Source organism: Charadrius vociferus, unplaced genomic scaffold (assembly GCF_000708025.1).
Source record: "Charadrius vociferus isolate BGI_N301 unplaced genomic scaffold, ASM70802v2 scaffold169, whole genome shotgun sequence".
NCBI classification, from domain to species: Eukaryota; Metazoa; Chordata; class Aves; order Charadriiformes; family Charadriidae; genus Charadrius; species Charadrius vociferus.
In genome coordinates this window covers 1,265,903-1,284,226 of record NW_009652966.1, presented here as the reverse complement: position 1 = coordinate 1,284,226, position 18,324 = coordinate 1,265,903, and the positions used below count along the sequence as shown (strand labels likewise).

At 37.2% G+C, this 18,324-nt stretch overlaps 1 protein-coding gene across 1 annotated transcript in view; it reads left to right on the top strand.

Moving 5' to 3' along the window:
• The first annotated feature begins 2,695 nt into the window (after nucleotides 1-2,695).
• The window catches only part of APOO (apolipoprotein O), a 32,490-nt gene continuing 16,861 nt past the window's right edge, over nucleotides 2,696-18,324 (top strand). The window contains exons 1-6 of the mRNA XM_009893118.1: nucleotides 2,696-2,707; nucleotides 4,811-4,921; nucleotides 7,300-7,419; nucleotides 10,097-10,151; nucleotides 11,199-11,294; nucleotides 14,022-14,113. Of these exons, the coding sequence (XP_009891420.1) occupies nucleotides 2,696-2,707; nucleotides 4,811-4,921; nucleotides 7,300-7,419; nucleotides 10,097-10,151; nucleotides 11,199-11,294; nucleotides 14,022-14,113 (486 nt within the window). The remainder of the gene's footprint in view (nucleotides 2,708-4,810; nucleotides 4,922-7,299; nucleotides 7,420-10,096; nucleotides 10,152-11,198; nucleotides 11,295-14,021; nucleotides 14,114-18,324) is intronic.

The window sequence follows — 18,324 nt, the reverse complement described above, 5'->3', positions numbered from 1 at the left end:
CGGCGCTGAGGCGGCCTGCGGGCGGGTCCTCTGGGCCGGGAGAGGCCCCGTTTCTCCCCTTTCTCCCGCTTCCCCCTTTAAAAGCCAGTTTTACTTACTCGGTTGAGTAGAGGCGGCAGCGAAGACTCTGGCGTTTTTACCAGCGAAGGATTTTTTTTTTTTTTTTTTTTCACGTTGGAGCTAAAACTGTTCTAAAATCTGTATTACGCGGTGGAAGCTGTAGCCGCGGTATTTTGCCTCTAACTTTCACAAGCCGTTAGTTTTACTCTTATTGCAGCTGCGTAATCTTCTCTTTTTAATATTTCAAAGTTACGTGTCCTGCCCGCGTTGCACGAAAAGAAACACACAATCACCACGTTCGTTATTTTAAAACTGCTTCTTAATCTGTGCCAGCGTGGAGCTGTGAGTTCCCGTTTTTGCAGTTTGGTTCTGTACAGCTGTGACTGTCCTTGTCTCGGAACTCTGCCATTACTGCATGTAGGTTGCCAATGAAAGCTGTGAAAAGAAGGGAATGTGCGTGTTCTGGGCTTAAATCGGATAATTGGCTCAAAGGTCTTTGCCTCTGATAAAAGCAGCCCCAGATCCCTTCAGGCTAGAAGTTGTGTGTTTCAATCAGGTTGTTGTCACGATTACTCAAGAAGCTGGAGTTTTTTTAAAACCTGGTGACGCTTGATTTTTTACATTTGTTCTCTTTTGTTCCTTTTTTGTTTGTCAGGTATTGATAATATATCAATATATTGTTGATATATTAATATATATAAAGATATTGAGAATATATCAGTATATTGATATGCTGAGCAGCCTATGCTTGCTTTTGCCACAACTTCATTTTTAATTTTTTTTTTGGTACTTTAATGTTGGGGCAATTGCTGGAATTCTTATGTAAGGATTTTATCTCAGATTCATTGAGAATTCTGTAAGTGATACTAAATTTTCACTAAAGGGGTTATATGTGAACTCCTGGGTTGAGGTACAGTGCATGATTTTACTACTTCTGTACAACCATCGAGGTTAGGCAGATACCAGTGCCTCAGGCCGACCTATTTTTTTTTGGCCGACCTATTTTTTTTTGCCCCTGAGAGCAAAAAGGGAAGGTGGCTTCTTGTCCTTGATATTTGTGCTTCAAGGAATGGGAGTTTGAGTTTGGTTTTTGGATTTTTGTTTTTTTGAGTTGCGGTTGAAAGATAAGGGGAAGAATGGAAAAAGAAGAGAAAAATTAATCAACTTCATACATTAGGGCAAATATCAGCCTTCACGAAAGTATGATTAAGGGTTTTTTTCCCTTTTATTTTTCCTTTCCCCAGTTTTGACAGGATGACTGTAACAGTAACAAGCAAACTGAGAAACCACAGATGAGAAAAAAAAGACAAAACCTCTAGTTAATCTTTAGCTCTGCTCCCCCCCCTCCCCCTTTCTGTATTGAGCACTAATATGGGATTTGATCTTCCCAGATGCATTTTTAGTTAAGACCTTTGAGAAAGACAGTAAAGCAAGACAATGGAAGATGAAATGTGATAATCTTTTTCCCTTCCAACTTGCAGATGGAATTTGCTTATGAGAGATCTGGTGTCTACAGATAAAGTTGAGTTCTTCACCTAGAGAAAGGAATAAGCTTAATATCTTTCCTTACTTAAAGTAAATGCAGAATATTGCCTAGAGAGAAGAATGTCAGCTCTACTTTTTGGTATCAACTGAATATCTGTAAGACAGGCAGACTGAAGGCACAGCTCAATCAGAAAGTTTTACTAAACCAATTGGTTTAGTAGTACATGGTTAATATGAATTTAAGAAATGAAATCCTAAAGTGAATTTTGGAAACAGAAAGTAGAACAGTTAATCTTTCATACTACCGAGTAAACGTTTTGTGTGTGTGTGTGTGTGTATGTGGTACTTCAGAACCAGATGTATCTGTCCCATAAACTTAGCTGATGTAGAAGACCATTGCAGTGTAGCTTGAACAGTGCATTTAAGGAGAGATTCTTCTTGCACTTTTACTGGTTAGTTTTGTTCTGTTTAAAATGTAAATATGAAACCTTTGGAAAATGTCTGCATGCCAGTATTTTGATTATATGGAGTTTTCAGTACCAGTAGTTCTGTCATGACTGGTATTTGTTTGTGAAAATACGGTGGTTCCTTACTTATGCTCTTGCATATGTCTTTATATACAAATCTCAAATATTTAAAGCATTTGGATTTACTGTTTCTGCTGGTGACATTTAGATAGTTTTCAAACACTATAAATGGTGGTGAATGGCAGCAAAAACCAAACCTCTTGTTTAACACAGCAGACTGGATTTATTTTTCCTAAACAGAGGTTATCAATAATGAATTATACTTTATTTTTTTATGTTGTTGTTGGATTTTTTTCTTATTTTTATTTTTTTGTTTTGGTTTGTGTTGTTTTTTTTTTCTGTGAGGGATACTTACAGAAATGTTAAATAGGACTCGTAAAAACTCTGTATGTGTATTCACGTAACAAAGTCTTGCCATATTCAGGAATTACGTTCTAGACACTTGTCTCCGAGTGGCGCTTTCTGAAGTTATGTTTTTCTAGGCTTATTTCAAAAGCTTCCTCTGCTGCTAACCTCTTTTGAGTGTAGTAGCGTATGCCGTTGGTTTAGTAGTTGCCCTACTAAAGCTGTCTAGTTTTAGACTTGTTTGAAATTTAGGCTCACATGAAATATTTGTACTGAACATGGCTGTTCAGGTAACTGGTAGCTGTAGTTTAAATAAATTTGCAACTGCTTGGAGGAAAGTGAATGGAGTTGTGAACGTCTTCATGTCTTTTCTGGCTGTGTGTTTCATTCTCAAATGTTCAAAAATCACAGGAAGTAATATTTTACTGATGCATATTTTTCAGAATGAAAGTGCGTTTCAGATTTTTGCCTTTTCAGTGACAGAACAGTTTTGCAGTGAAAAAATGAAAGAATGAGGAAATATATTCTACAGTTATTAATGGTTAGTGGCGTTCACGTTTTTATCTTGGCTAATGAAAGTATGTGAAAAGTCTTTGTTTAAGCAAACATTATTAAAGATTGTTCATGTATTTCCTTGGCTGTGAAACGGCTGATCCGGTCATTGTGGTGTTTCATTATAGTGCTGTAATGATGAGTCTGTAAATACAAATAAGGAAAAACTTCCATTTGAAGCAAGTTTTTCCATATCTTTTGATCCATCAGATCCCTTACGTTTTTCCCAAAAGAAATCCTATGACCTAGTTCTTGTGTGCTGTTTCTCTACACATAAATGAACATTTTCAGGAAGTTTGACATCTATATAGTCTAGTTTTGAGTTTGAGGAGTCTCTTGGTTACGTTTAATCAATATTCCATCTGAAAAGCAGTGGAAGAAATTTAACCTACAAATACTGATCTGTCTGCAATAAGCATGTAATCTGGATAATTTTAAAACTATGTTGTAACAGTTCTGCAATGGGCAGAAACACGGTTTCAGAGTAATTGTCCTGATGCTCAGTCAGTTATCATTATAACAGCATGAAGGATGTGCTGGTTTGGCCAGGGCTTCAGTTTCACAAGCAGCTAGGTCAACGTAATGTACCCTTACTATTTCTGAAAAGGAAGAGGGCTTGGCTGCCTTCTCCTTTTTCACCCCCTCTTCCCTGGCCACACAGTTCCTCTGGTGCTTGTCAGACTGTTTCATGGATGGCTCCAACTTATTAACCCCCCACAAAGCTCTCCGCTTCTTTTTCAGGAATAAATCTTTTGCCAAATTGGCGAGGTGAATTGCCTCGCGGTGGAAGCGTCCGGCCACCAAAGCTAGGGCAAGGTGAGCAGCAGGGCTTCTGGGAATGGATGCCGCGAGTAGAGCCAGACCTCTCCGGTTTGGTGGCCGCAGGCTGTTAGAGTCGCTCATGCTGTAACCTGATACAACAAACCATAGCGCTGTTGTAACTCTGCACATGATTGATTGCCTGAGCAGTAACGTGAATATGAAACATTGAAAGGTTTCCCGTTGGAACTGCCATTTCTTTACTTAAAAGTTGCTGTTAATAAGGATGTGCATTTGTTGGAAAATGCTTTCTGTGCATTCTTGATTTGCTACGTATGCTACGTAGCTAAGATTTTTATCTTCTGTTTTTTAAGTTAAAGCAGTCTCTTCTGCTAAGAAATACAATTTAGTGTAGGTCCTGGATATAGGAAGAATTACATTCACCTTACTCAGGTTGGTTGTGTTGTGCGACTGGATTGAATCTGAAGTATTCAAAAACAGTCAAGTATCTGTCACAATGCTGTGTAATTCATATTTCTCACAGAAAAGTAGGAGACATTCCTAAAATTCTTAGAAAGCAGTGATTATATTCTAGATACTTTCAATGGTAGGTCTCATTTTTTTCCTACATCTAGATGCAGACAATAACTGGAAATAAAATGCTGAACTTCTTGGGAGTCACTATGGGAAAATTGAGACGTTACAGACATTCACAAAGTTGTTTAAAATATGAATATAATGTTAATATCTAAGGAAGTTGACAAAAATTATGTTTCAAGTGCAAGAAAAAAGAGTACATTTTTGTGAAATTAAAATTTACGAGATCAGCATTTATATCTATTGTCTCCTTTAGCTTTAGGCTTTTCTAAATACCATCTGAATAATTTAGGTGTTATCATTTGAGTGCCTGAGAGCATTGGCTTGCGTACCACTGACTCCCTTTTCTCCTACCTTCTAAGCATCTTAATATATCACTTATTAACGTATAGGGGCACATAAACATTTTCTACATTGGATGTGTTCAAATATTTGCCCCTTTGTTTGACCTTCATGATTTACATCTCTTCCTGTAATGTTTCTAGGTAATTCGTCTCGGGGCCACCCCTGTTAGCCTGAGCTTGCTTTCTATCCAGGTTTATGCTTCCTCTTCAGAGAAGGAGACTTCCAAAAAGGAGTTGCTGAAAATTGAGGAGGTAAGTATAGTTAGAACCCTAGTGCTCTTCTGTCTGTATGGAAATATCCACGGAATTCTGAAAGTCATTGTATTTCGATGCATGAAAGCATTTAGGTACATCACTTCACCTTTTGCATTCTTTCCTTTAAATTTGCTTCTCTATTTTCAGTAATGGAGATCTTGATATGGTTTTGCCTCTTTTACCCGAGGGTTGCATTTGACGTTTTCCACTTGATAGCATCAGGCTTGCCTGTGTGCAGTATCTTTTTCCTACATTAAAGCCGCCCGTTCTTCATTCAGAAGTGACCTTTTCATGTTTGTAGATTTACTTGTGGTCACGGTTCAGATCCCCAGGGATATTTTCTTTGCTTTTTATCCAGGTAACACCATGTATTTTTTATTACAAGCACTGTTGGCAGATTCTAATAAAATTTCATTTATGTACTCCAGTAAAACAGCAAATCAAAAGTTTTTATTTCTAAAAATATTCTCTTTTTTAACAGGCAAAATTCTTGTCTGGCAATGCTTTGAATCTGATATGGTAGCCTGCAGAATTTTATTGATTTTCCTTTCTTTATAGCTTTCAGACCTAAGCAACAACAAATACAATAAGTAGTGATAATAAAAACCCGTTATTTTATTGTTTTTCTAAGATGTTACAAATGTCTTGGTTATATCAGAGCCAGAGCTTTAAAACACCCTGTCAAACAGTATACTCACCAGCATTGTTGCATAAGCTTTTCACAGTCTCCATCAATAAAGAAAAATAAAATTATAGTTCATAACTAAATACACCTTTATATCCAGGAGAGTTTGTAAATGTTTAAAAATTTTAAGTACTTCAGCCCAAGTGAAAGTGATGTTATGTGAGCAGTGAAACTAAACGAAACTTATTTTTGAGTATGCTTAGGTCTTTTGCATGTGTCTGCATGGGTAGTTCCCTTGCATAATACGAGAGGATCGATAGTTGGAGCAGTCTCCTGGCTTCATCCCAGTGAAGTCACCTTAGCTTGGGCCATCGCGTGCCCTACACTACTGCTGGCATGAGTCAGTAATGAGGCATCAGTTTGAAGTTACATACGTGCTGAATAATTGGCTTGCCCATCAGCGCCAGCCAAGCAGAATGCGCAAGCCGTGGAGTTTTGGCTGCCTTTCTTACCATTCACAGCGTACGTTAGTTTGGATCTCTACTGTCAGCTGTCTAGTTTCATAGAATGCTTGGGAATTTCCTTATCTCTGAGTCTTCTGTCCTTGTGCCAGACATGGCTGTTAGGTTGTCCAACAGGATCAAAGTTAAACCGATTGTGACTATGATTGCCAGAGATGACCGGATTTCTTAGGGAAATGAGACTTAAAAAGCTTGTCTTTCAAAGTATTATGGGAAATCCAGTTGCACGAGTTATCAAATTATTTGACACATTCTATGTCATTATATATTTTTTTATTGTGTATTTTTTTATTATGACAGACATACAGTTGTTTTCCAACCTGTCTTGAAAAGTGGGCTAGCTATGCTTCGATGCAACAATAGGTGTAAACATCAGTTTATAATAAACTACTAAATGTAGCATAAATGTGGCATAAAATACAAGCTCTTTATACTACACATCAGTGTATCATAAACTGCTAGGAATTTTAATGGGTTTTGTTTTGATCTAAACTTTGCTGTTCATCTTCAACAGTGTAGACTTTGGTCATCTTTTTTTTTAATAGAATACAATTTTAAATATGTTTAGGTAATTGTAATAAATATATTGTGATGCTAAACCATAAATGTGGTGGTTTAGTATTTATTCTATGAAGATGCCCATTGCTCTTCAGGTGGATGTTACAGTTCTTACTTGCTCGGCCCCATGGTGCTATTAATGCTGTCGGTTGCTGGTGTGGTTAATGACAGCAACATTGGTATGTCATACCATTTTCTTGCACAGTAACAGACAGACAAATTTGTATCAGATGTTACCTTTGTTAGAAGCTACTTAGACTCTTTAATGATGGCTTGTGCAAATATAGAAAATGATTGATTGTGATTTCAGAGTTCTAGTACATTTAGTATGTTAACTGGGAACCAGAAGTGCTGATTAAGACCAGAAACATTTTTCACAATTATATTTTGTGTTCTTATTAAACTAGTTTAATATTAATTTATAACCTGTGACCTGGATCATATAGCAGCTATGGATGAATTGCATAGCAATTAGAAGTCATCTTCATCATAGTATATAATTAAACTTTGCTCATAATGGTTGTCTCACAATTGTGCCTGAATTTTTATTATGCATTGTTTATGTACTAAGCACAGTGTTAGGTGTTCTCTGGATAGACTGTTCATGCCCTGAAGACCTACTTACACAATTACACCTTTGTTTTTAACCTCTTGTTTGCTAATATTCACAGCTGTCACTCTACTCCTCTCCAGCTCATGAGACTAAATATGTGGAGGATCCACAAACCCAATTGGAAGAGGGTGTTTCACGTTTACGGCATGTTATGGAGCCATACACAGCCTGGTGTCAGGTATAATGGTTTTATAACACATCTGGTAGCGGGTCAGTGCTAAGGGTTGAACTGGGATTTTGTTTTTAGACACAAAATTAGTAGAGAGCAGCAAAGTAAAAGTTAGTAGCTGTACAAGCATTTTTCCAAAATGCTGTGTGACTTAAAATTTTCCACATTTACCCCCTCCAGCTGCTTCTTTCTACTAATTTGCTGAACTAACCCCCTCCTTTTCCACACTTTTTATCCATCCAAAAAAAGTGAAGGCAAATTAACTAAACTTTAGAATCATTATCTGAAATAATCTTCAAGCTTAAAGATATCTGGGGATATCTGGATTTGGTGCTGTCCTGTGACTGAGGAAGACGGGAGAGTGATTAAATTTGCGGTTTCCATGCTCAGGGAGAATGCCATAAGTTAGCAAGCAGTATGTTTTGGAGCAGCAATACCGAGTTGTTGTCACTGCAACTGTGACACAACATGATGCTGCAGAAAATAAATCAGCTTTTGCCGAACTGGAACGTACATGAAAGGTACATGGCTCTCCAGAAGAGAGAAAATCCCAGGCCACTTCTCAATGGGAAACCTGGCCCCTGGACATTACCCCAGAACTCTCTTATGTTTTATTAGGTAGCGTGTTTATACTAAATAGTCACTAAATAGAAAGATAGTCTTTGGAGCATAGAGGAAAACCAAGATCTTTGTAATTGAGGCCTAAATTATTGATACTAGATTGCAGAGTCATATGGTGTCTTTCTTGCTCTTTCGACCCAGCAGATGTTGAGGCTTACTTTTGATGCAAGAGCATCCGTGTCATCTGGTTGTCTCTTGGCAATTTTGTGTGATCCTCTACTTTGCAGTCTGGCTGTTGCGAATCCTTTCAAGCTGCAAGCTGGTTTTCCAGTTCTCCATAGAAAGCCAAGCTGTTCAGATCAGGGTGTCCTTTCTGCCTAGAAGTTCTGTGTTGTGGTACTAACCTTTAACAGTACCAAAACACTTTTTTGGAAATACTCAGGATTACTCAGTCAAACGATGCGTTTCTAAAGTGCCACCAGCAGGAGCACTGACTTCAATTTTGAAGGAAAAGGGGGATTTTCCACACTATAGTTAGAGCTCTGACCTCCTAAATACATGGGTTCTGCTTGGTTGCCTGCGGTAACCATAACCGAGAATGAAATTTGAGATGAGGTTAGTTGCCCAGTCGGACTGGCTGCAGGTAAGCCTTGGGCAACGGTTTATGTCTCACTGGCCTGTTGTCTTCCTATTTGCTTTATTTTTTTGTCTGCATGGTGATCATTTACATAAGATGTGCTCTTCTGCTCACACACAACAAGCCATTTCCTGGCAGTGGTTCACTGACTCATTTTGTGAAGTGGACATGTCAGCTTCATGGGTTTGGGGTCATCTTGCTTGCTTAACTGTAGTCAGAGATAGTTTTGGTTTTGCACCACCTCCACCCCCTGCTGTGTTAACGAAAATAACATTTTAGGTGTCTCAGTTGTCTTCAAAATTAAAAACATAACTCAGGATAATGAGAATAAAGTTGGTTATGTTTTTATATCCATTTTACTTTTTCAAAATTGCTTGCTTAACTGTAGTGGAAGGTCAGTGCAAAACAAAGATGTAGAAATGAGCCAGTTATGTGTAAGCAGTGATAGAAGATTAGACGGTCTCTGGGGTCTTTAGAACATGCTCTTTTTTCATTGGCTTTTAATAAGACCAATATCCATTTAGAGTTATGTTGTCTGTCACATGCTAACACTTTCTTTTTCATGACAAGTTTGTTTTTTTTTTTTAAGTCGCTCTTGCCAGTGAGGAAATGAAAGTTCTAAAGATATTCTTCCCTGTGCAGTATCCCAAACAAACGCTTTCACTTCTGCACAGATAGAGCTCAACTTGTATTGCGAGACCCTTCTCTGCTTTAGCTTTGGGTATAGATGTTTATGAATTTGTTCCCTAATTGGTAGACAGTCTCACACTGTTTCTCCAAAGTATTTTTAGTATAATAACAGTTAGCAGGGTTGCTCTTATTAAGGTTGGGGTTTTTTCTACTTTGATAAAAGGCAGTGTGAATTCTTTTACTTCCTGCGTATTTTCAGTCTGAGAAGAATATCTAGAGCTAGTTTGTGGGGCTGATGCAGTGCTCTTTGATTTGCTTTGAACACTGTGTGGACATCTTATTTTCCAAGTCACTTCAAATGCAGTTGTTTTAGCCTAAGATATTCTCTTGGAAAGTGGAATTTATCACCTTGCAGAATGAGTCATGTACCCCTGCAAAGTGCTAGGAAGAAGTTTATTATAGTGTTGTCTTCCCTTCCTTTGCATCAACTCAAGTGTTTTTGCGATACCTACATACACTGAGAAACCTGAGATAATCCTGAGTTACAGGTACCAGATCAGGAACTCAGTGAAATATTGAAGTTGACTTCTGTGTTTTGAGGTATTGTATTTCATTTGTATCCAAAGACGCTTTTGAGAAAAAGCTGTACAGTATGCCAAGTGTAATATTGAGCAAACATAGTGCTATAAGTGAATGTGGAAATGGGAATAAAAATAAGTTATTTTAGGGACTCAACACTTTTTTTTTTCCTTCTTTTCTTTTTCTTTTCTTCGTCAGGTTATTTACAATCTGTAGTTAACATTTTGCTAACTTGGTATCTATTCACTGTTGTTTTCTTTTCTTTTTTTTGTTTTTTAGGATCTTTATGCCAAAGCTATGCCCAAATTAGAAAAAGCTGTTGAGCATGGTAGAGGTAAATCCGTTTAGTTTTCTTAACTAGCACTTTAAAATGCAGGAGTATACAATATTTTCTGTTAAAAGGGAATTCCATTAAGCATTATTATATATATAATTTCTAATGCATTTAGGACTACTTTATTTGCGCTGTATATCTGTTTAAATCTCCTTTGTGGGTCGTTATGACACTACATTTCTAAACAATTAAAATCCGAGACCTGCATCTGTGTTGACCAGTGTTGCTAAAAATAACCGTTATGAAGGAAAGGAAGGAAAAAAAGCCTCACTATTTATTCCCAGTCGGTAGCATTTGCTTAACCCAGCCTTGTAGCTGAACCTTCCTGCAATGTTTATTTCTTATTGCAAGTGTTAGGTCTTCTGTTTGTAATGTTTAGCATTTTGATTTTTATTTACTTCCTTGGATCTCCTAAGAATTTTGAATTAATCCAAAATAATTTTTTTTTTGTTTTGTTTTGGAAGCATCCTTTCATACCTGGGCTCATCAGGACTGAGCATGCATTTCAGATACTGCACCTCTTTTCCTTAAACTTAATAGTCACGGTCTTTTGAACTCCTTTGTATGAAAGGTTTTTCATAGTTTTCCATTCCCCCATTGGACTCCCATCTTGGTGTGAACTTTGTTTATGCTCTGTCTTTCCTTTGGTCTGTGATTTGTTTTTTTTTTGTACAGTGTTTCACTGAAACTAATTCTTGTTAACGTGTAAATGTAAGAATCCATTTGCAAAGGTTTTTATCACTAGTCTTGAAAAAGATATAATGGAGATGCAAAAGAACAAAACAAAACAGATGGCCCAGGAGCAAAGGCAAAAGCTTCTATGAAAATTGGTAAATACAATACAATGTTCAGTTTCATTCATGTGTCACTAGAGAAGATCTCAAAGGCTTTGAATTTTGTGCCAGCAGATCTAAAATGCGCATGATAGTTAAATGTGTTTTGATAACTCTTTATGTTTTCTAACAATTGCCAGCATGTATTGATGATTCCTTATCACAAAAACACTTTCACATAACATTAAAGCACTTTGTTCTGACTTCTTTTCAGAGGGCTGTGAATTTCTCCAAAACCCCCCTGCTGGATTTTATCCAAGGCTTGGTGTGATAGGTTTTGCTGGAATTGTTGGATTGTTTCTTGCTAGAGGTAAGTGGGAACCTTTTGAACTGCTTATGTTATCATTTAAGATAAGTAATTTATTTGTGGCTTTTTTAATACTATTTTTTTAATTGTGACGCATGAGATCTGACTTAGCATGTTTCTACAACGTTCCTCCAATTATAAAGAAATTTAAGCTAAAAGGTGTGTAATAACCATCATTTGTTGTTTATGAATACTGTATTTGTTACAGGAATCTAGTCTTTGATCTTTTCCAGTTCTAGCTTATTATAGCAAAAGTAGGAAAGGGGGTTTTTTAAGCCTAAAAATCTTTTTAATTACTTCAGTTCTTGATCACTTACGTCAATGTAGTAAACTACGGAGGAATAAATTAGGGCAAAATACAGAGGTTGCTGAAATGCGATACATGTGCAATTAGCTGTATATTCAGGCTCCTCAAGTGTTGTGTGTCCAGGCACAGAGCTGCTGTAGATGGTGATATTCAGCAAAAGTACTTGTGAACTCTCTGCGTACTATAAATACATGCATGTTTTGTGCTGTAGGAATGTGATACATTAATTTCATCACACTAGCTGAAGGAACTAATACGTTTATGCTTTCATAGAAGTAAATGTTATTTTAAGAAATGTTAATTGTGAACAAGTATTTTGTGTTTCTATTGAGATATTCTTAATACAGTGAAATGAAGTAATGCATGAAGATGACTTGTAGGTAATTGAGTTGTAAAGTTCTAGAATTTAAATACTAGTAAGGACTTGCTTTGGATAAAAATACACCTTTGTGAGGCCTGTATATGTTGAACAAACTGGAAGTGTGTGCTTGGCTGTGTAGAAATGGAAAGCATTCTGTGAATATATGCACTTATATATCCACTCCTCAAAATATTTGATTTTCCAGTGAAGATGAATACAGCAGTACTTTTTGTTTTCTAGCATATTTTTTAAATTAAAATCAAGGTCTCCAACTTTACCCATTTGAAGTTCTTTATATTCAAATTCTTGCTTCTTGAGTTATGTGATTATGAATGAGATCGGTTTCCAGCCTTTACGACTGTTAGCAGAATTGGGCAGGGAGGAGGTGTGCAGTCTTGTGGCTGGATCTGAAAGATTAAAGGGTCCTAAGTTTAACAAAAATCCCTCATAATACAAATGTCTGATTTGTGAATCTTTCAGGATGGGAGTCATAATTTTAAAACTTTTTGTCTGGTTAGTTTACAATGCTTTCTGGAAATAACAGTCAGTATTCGAACTGTAGAAGGAAGTTCCCCTTAATTTTGATGCTACAGAAAGTTAAAATCAAATTTCCTCTTTTTTTATCCCTTCCTTCTTGGTCTCACTAGAAAAAATTGCCCTCTTGGAAGGCATAGATAAAATCTTCCAGGTCTAACCATAACACTTGAAGACACAGCTGCCCACTAAGTAGAAATTAATGGTATTCAGAGTTTATTCGTGTATGTATTGAACAGTCATCCAGTTTTGTTCAAAATGCTGTTGAAGATAGTTTGTTCTAACCTTGAGTATTACTGAAATGGGTATGGGAATATTCCTAAACTTCCCTCTAGTGAGTATCTCCATCCTGCTGGAAGGCATGAATATCTTCCACTCTTATTTTTATTCATAAAGTGATATTGTAGGTGCACCGATAATTTAACGCTAAGGAAGATTTCCCTATTCCCAGAAATTACTACAGAAGTGTAATTTTTCTGGTTGTAAGGATGCAATGAAGCTTGCCTTTTCTGGTCCTTCTTACAGTTAATTGATACCAAGTTCCTCTTCCACAAGACTAGCAACATCACTTCACGAGTGTCTCTTGTTTACTGCTAAGTTTCTCATCTCATCATGAGCATGTGTTAGCGGAAACACTAAACACTTCTAATATGCATTTCCTCTTCAAAATTCATTATTCCTTTATTAGAAGCACATGTGGCTTCACCTATAGAACAGGCTGTTCTATGACAAACGGAACTCCTGCGTCCTGACTCCTGTACGTCTGTTCTATGACCATTTTTCCCCTGTACTGCTTGCTTTTCTCCTTTACCTGCTCCCTTCTGTGTTCCTTTCTGGCTGGATAAACTGTGGCATGCCCTGTAACTGATTCAGTGATGCATATTGTCACTGGCCACCCAGTCAAATTGATTAAAATGTTCAAAATTTACTATGGGATTGAACGATAGATGTATAGCATAATTCTGAGTACTTTAGTTTAAAAGTACTTTCAAATGCTTTGTGAATTGTTACAGTGAATCAAGAAAAATTGTTAATAAGAGCAGTTGTGGAAGAATCAATATTTGTGAGTGAAGGTAACTTTAAAATTTGCATTGAAAAATCTCTTGTTCCTCTTGATGTATCAAAGGAATGCTATCTTAACCTTTCTTTGCCTGATTTTTTCCTTTTAGCTTAGAAAAGAGTAACAGTTGGTATAATTCTCTTAAATATTTTTTAACTGTGGCTTTTACTTCATTATTCAGTACTGAAATAAATTATGTGTTACTGCAATAAATATAGTTGTAAGGTAATTTTCACTATGGAAAGATGTTAATAGAAATATTCTCTTAAAAAGGGTAAAAGAATAATTGCTGATCAGAGTAATCATGTTTCTTAAGAAACCAGTAGGACAGAACAGAAAATATGCTAAATTGCATTTAATAAAATTGTTTTGATTCTAAGTAAAAGGGTAGGGCCATTCAGCTGTCTTGGTTAACGTATAGCCTAATAATATTTTGGTGGGGTTTTTTTGTTTTTTGTTACGAAACAGGCTCAAAAATAAAGAAGTTAGTGTATCCCGCAGGTCTCATGGGTGTTGGTGCCTCCATGTATTACCCTCAGCAAGCGGTTGCTATTGCAAAGGTCAGTGATGATACCTTTCTTTGGAGAAGTGTCTTTTACTTTGATTATTGCCTCTTACTTTCAAATTAACTGGTAATCTGCTTTTAAAAGCCATGTGATTGTGCTTGGCACTTAACAAGATGATAGATATTTTGTCAAAGAACATGCAGGCTAGCCCGAAAAATGGGCAGATATTCTGTTTCTTTCATTGACTTTTTTTTTTTCTAACATCATAGAATCATGGAACGGTTTAAGTTGGAAGGAACCTTAAAGATCATCGAGTTCCACCCCTCCTGCCATAGACAGGGACACCTCCCACTAGACCAGGTTGCTCAAAGTCCCATCCAGCCTGGCCTTGAACCCCTCCGGGGATGGGGCTTCTACCACTCCCCTGGCCAGCCTGTTCCAGTGCCTCACCACCCTCAGCGTAAAAAATCTCTTCCTTATATATAGTTGAAGTCTGGCCGCTTTTAGTTTAAAGCTGTTGCCCCTTGTCCTATTGCAACAGGCCCTGCTAAAAAGTTTGTCCCCGTCTTTCCTGTAGGCCCCCTTTAAGTACTGGAAAGGCTGCAATAAGCTCTCCTCAGAGCCTTCTCTTTTCCAGGCTGAACAACTCTGTCTCAGCCTGTCCCCAAAGGAGAGGTGCTCCAGCCCTCTGATTCTCTTTGTGGCCCTCCTCTGGACCCGCTCCAACAGGTTCATGTCTTTCCTCTGCTGAGGACACAGTGCTCCAGGTGGGGTCTCACGAGAGTGGAGTAGAGGGGCGGGATCACCTCCCTTGACCTGCTGGCCACGCTTCTTTAGATGCAGCCCAGGATACGGTTGGCTTTCTGGGCTGCAAGGGCACATTGGCAGCTCATGTTGAGCTTCTCATCAACCAACACCCTTGGGTCCTTCTCCTCAGGGCTGCTCTCAATCCGTTCTGTGCCAAGCCTGTATTTGTGCACGGGATTCCCCTGACCCACGTGCAGGACCTTGCGCTTGGCCTTGTTGAACTTCATCTGCAGTAATGTCTTCAATTTGAGGAACATAATTTCCTTTCTGAATCTCTAACCTCAAGTAATTATAAATTAATGTAAATATGCTTAGTAAGTGCCCTTTGCATGTTTATTTACAGTACTAAGGAAGCCTGAAATATCTTGAGAGCAAATGACAATGGGGTTTGAAAGAAAAAAAAAAAAAGAGGGAGATACATATGTATTTCTATAGAGAAAGGATGGGAACAACATTTTGAGATAAGCATTGTGATTGAAGTTTACCGCTTTTTGTTGGATAGAGTTTTAAGAAAGATAGCATGCACATTCTGGAGTGGGGTAAAAATTATGTTGCTTATTGGATGCCTTTTCTGTTTATGCATTTGTTGTTTCAGGCACATAAGAAACGTGTTAACTTAGAGTTGCTTAAGTGGGTTTCCTATGAAAGACAGAACTGAAGAGACTGGACAATTGCTTACAGCCCCTGCTGATGTCAGTTCATATGCCCTTGCTGTCCACACTTAATTGTACTGGCAGATTCCTTAGTTCTCCACCGCAGTCTCTTTCAAATCCGGCTTTTAACCACTCACAGTGCACATATTTGTCAGAAATACTTTATGTTTCAGGCTTTGGTAAATTGGCTATCCAGTTATTTGAGTCTTGTGAATGACACTGAGATGTCAAGATGAAAATATGATACTCTCAAGAACATATAGGTATTCTTTGAAAACTGAAAAGCCATTGACTTAGGGAGAGCCAAAACCACTGTGTTTGAACTCTGCCAACATCGTGATGCCCCTGATCTTTGATGGAATCTTTTTTTAGTGCTTCCAAGATTCGGATGCTCTAAATACAGATAGTTCTGTTGACTTATTCCCAGGGACTGAAAATTATACAAGTGGCAGGAAAAAAACCATCAAATGTAGAAGCTTAGACATTTCTGTTGGAAGCTGTGTATTGAAGTTCTAGTTGACTTCTGAACAGTGAAGTGGGAAGCGATTGAATGGTGTTCAAACTGATGTTACTGTTTTTAAAGAAGCTCAATTCAGTCTTAACTATGGATTTGCTACTAACAGCTTCACAATACCTTGTTTATTTTACGAAAACTTTGAAGTGCATGATTGCCCTTTGATTAATTCACAGTTCTTAGCTTGACTGTAAGAAAAAATCAGATAAGAGACCATGAGCTTGAAACTTGATTGGAATAGGTTTAGCTTTGTTGACTTGGTCAGGACACTAGATGTATGAGTTTGGAAACTCGTGTGGATAGACTGATATCCTAGATACTATTTTGGTTCCTCTAATCTCTTTTGCAGTTTTCTTTTCTTAAAGAAGTAAAGTTTTAAGCATATCAGATCTTATTATCCATAATTTTATCCTTTAATCTGAAATTGAAAGCACTTTTCTCTCTAGTACTTATTTTGAAATGTTTCATAGATCTTCAATTCAAAAAATTTCTGTAACCCTATAAAGGGATGCTGTCCGTACAAAGCTCACTTGTCAAGTTAATAGAACAGTATAGGAAATATTCTAGAACATAAATTTTAAATCTTTTATTTAAAGTTTGTGTTTATGTGTTCTTTTTTTTCCCTTCCACATTTGAGTTCTTCATCACTGCTTTTTCATTTACTGTGGTATAGTTCCCTTCATTTGGTAAACTTTCAGATATGACCATACTTTGAAAGACTAAAAAAGTTTTGGGTATTTTTTTTTCCTTCCCACCTTTATTAAAGACTTCCAACTGGAGAGTTGGAAATAAACACAGCAAAATACATTTGCAGCTGCGATACAACACTTGATGCATCTGTCTGGAAGAAAACTTTTTTCTTAATTGAAATGGACGAGTTGCTAAGTGAAGTTACAGCAACAGAGTTCATCATTGGGAATATGTAGTTTACAGACACTATTCATCAAACTGGAGATGGAAGAAATGCACAGACTAATTATTTTTTTCGTGCTTTAGTAATCATTCTAATAAATCACAAATTTGTAAGGGTTTTGTTTCCTCACTGCTAGTATTACTTTAATTTGTATAACTTTGAACAAATGGTCAGACTGTATATGCGGTAAGGGAACTGAATTTAATACTAAAGTTTATTTTGCTCTGGTGGAACTCAAGTAGTGTTTTGGAACTGTATTGCTTTCCAGCTAATCATAATACATTCAAAATATTTTGTATTTACTGTGTCTTCTCTTCCATCTGGAAAAAACTTCCCATTATGAAGTTACTTGAATCAGTATCTTTATCATTAATTTTTGTTCCTTGTTATTGGAACTTCTCAAATTTCCTGAAGTGGTGTGTGTTATGCTTACCACCTTCTTTCTTTCAAGAAAAGCTTCCTAGTATGTAAGTTTATTTCTATGACAACAAACTAAATTAGTTCTATGTCTTTTGAACCCATACCTTGTCCCTTGCCCGCTTCAGTCCATAAGGCACAAACAGTTGCACTGGCACGACTGAGAGCCTGGCACAATTAAAGGAACTGTGGATTGAAAAGGAGGAGTTGGGGTCACTTGATCCATGTTAGCTGCAGAATGAAATGCTTGTGAAATTGCACTATGACTACTTTTGTTAACAGTATAAATGTAGAAAACCCAGCAGAGTCTCAGTTTGGTTTCTCAGCATTCAATGTAGATAAAGAATTGTTAACCATAATTCTGCTTGATAGTCTTGATATATAACATATGGTATAGTCAATACTATATGCTTATTGTCTTGTGTGAAATTAAAATATGGGAGCTTGTTTACATGCATTATTAGGCCTTAGAGACTGCTGATGCTACCCCGTTAGCGCCAGTACAGGTGTTTGTGGCTGCCCAAGGTCACTTTTGAACTATATCAGAGTCCCTGTTGAGAACCACTCGATCTGACTTTTGAACTTGTTTGTTCAAATTTTAGCATACAAACTTACAGTGTTGCATTGAACAGAGATGGTATTTTAGGATGTTGTAATTTAACACAACCAAGCTGGAGATTGTTATCTTCCAGAAATTAAGAATTCCAGATGATTGGACGGAAAAACTTGTCCCTCTTTGAAAGGAACTCTTTGTATGAATGTTGGAATGAACACTTGGAACAATTGAATGAACTGTTTGTATTCTGATTGTTCCTTTTACTTTTCCTGGTTGGAACTGCCACTCCCAAGAATAGTGGTGGCGACTGCAGTACTCACATGCTTCCTCTTCAACTGCTCCATGAGAAAGAGAGGTATAAAACACAAGCCTAACGCATACTCTCCTGTTGTGTTCGTGAGAGGA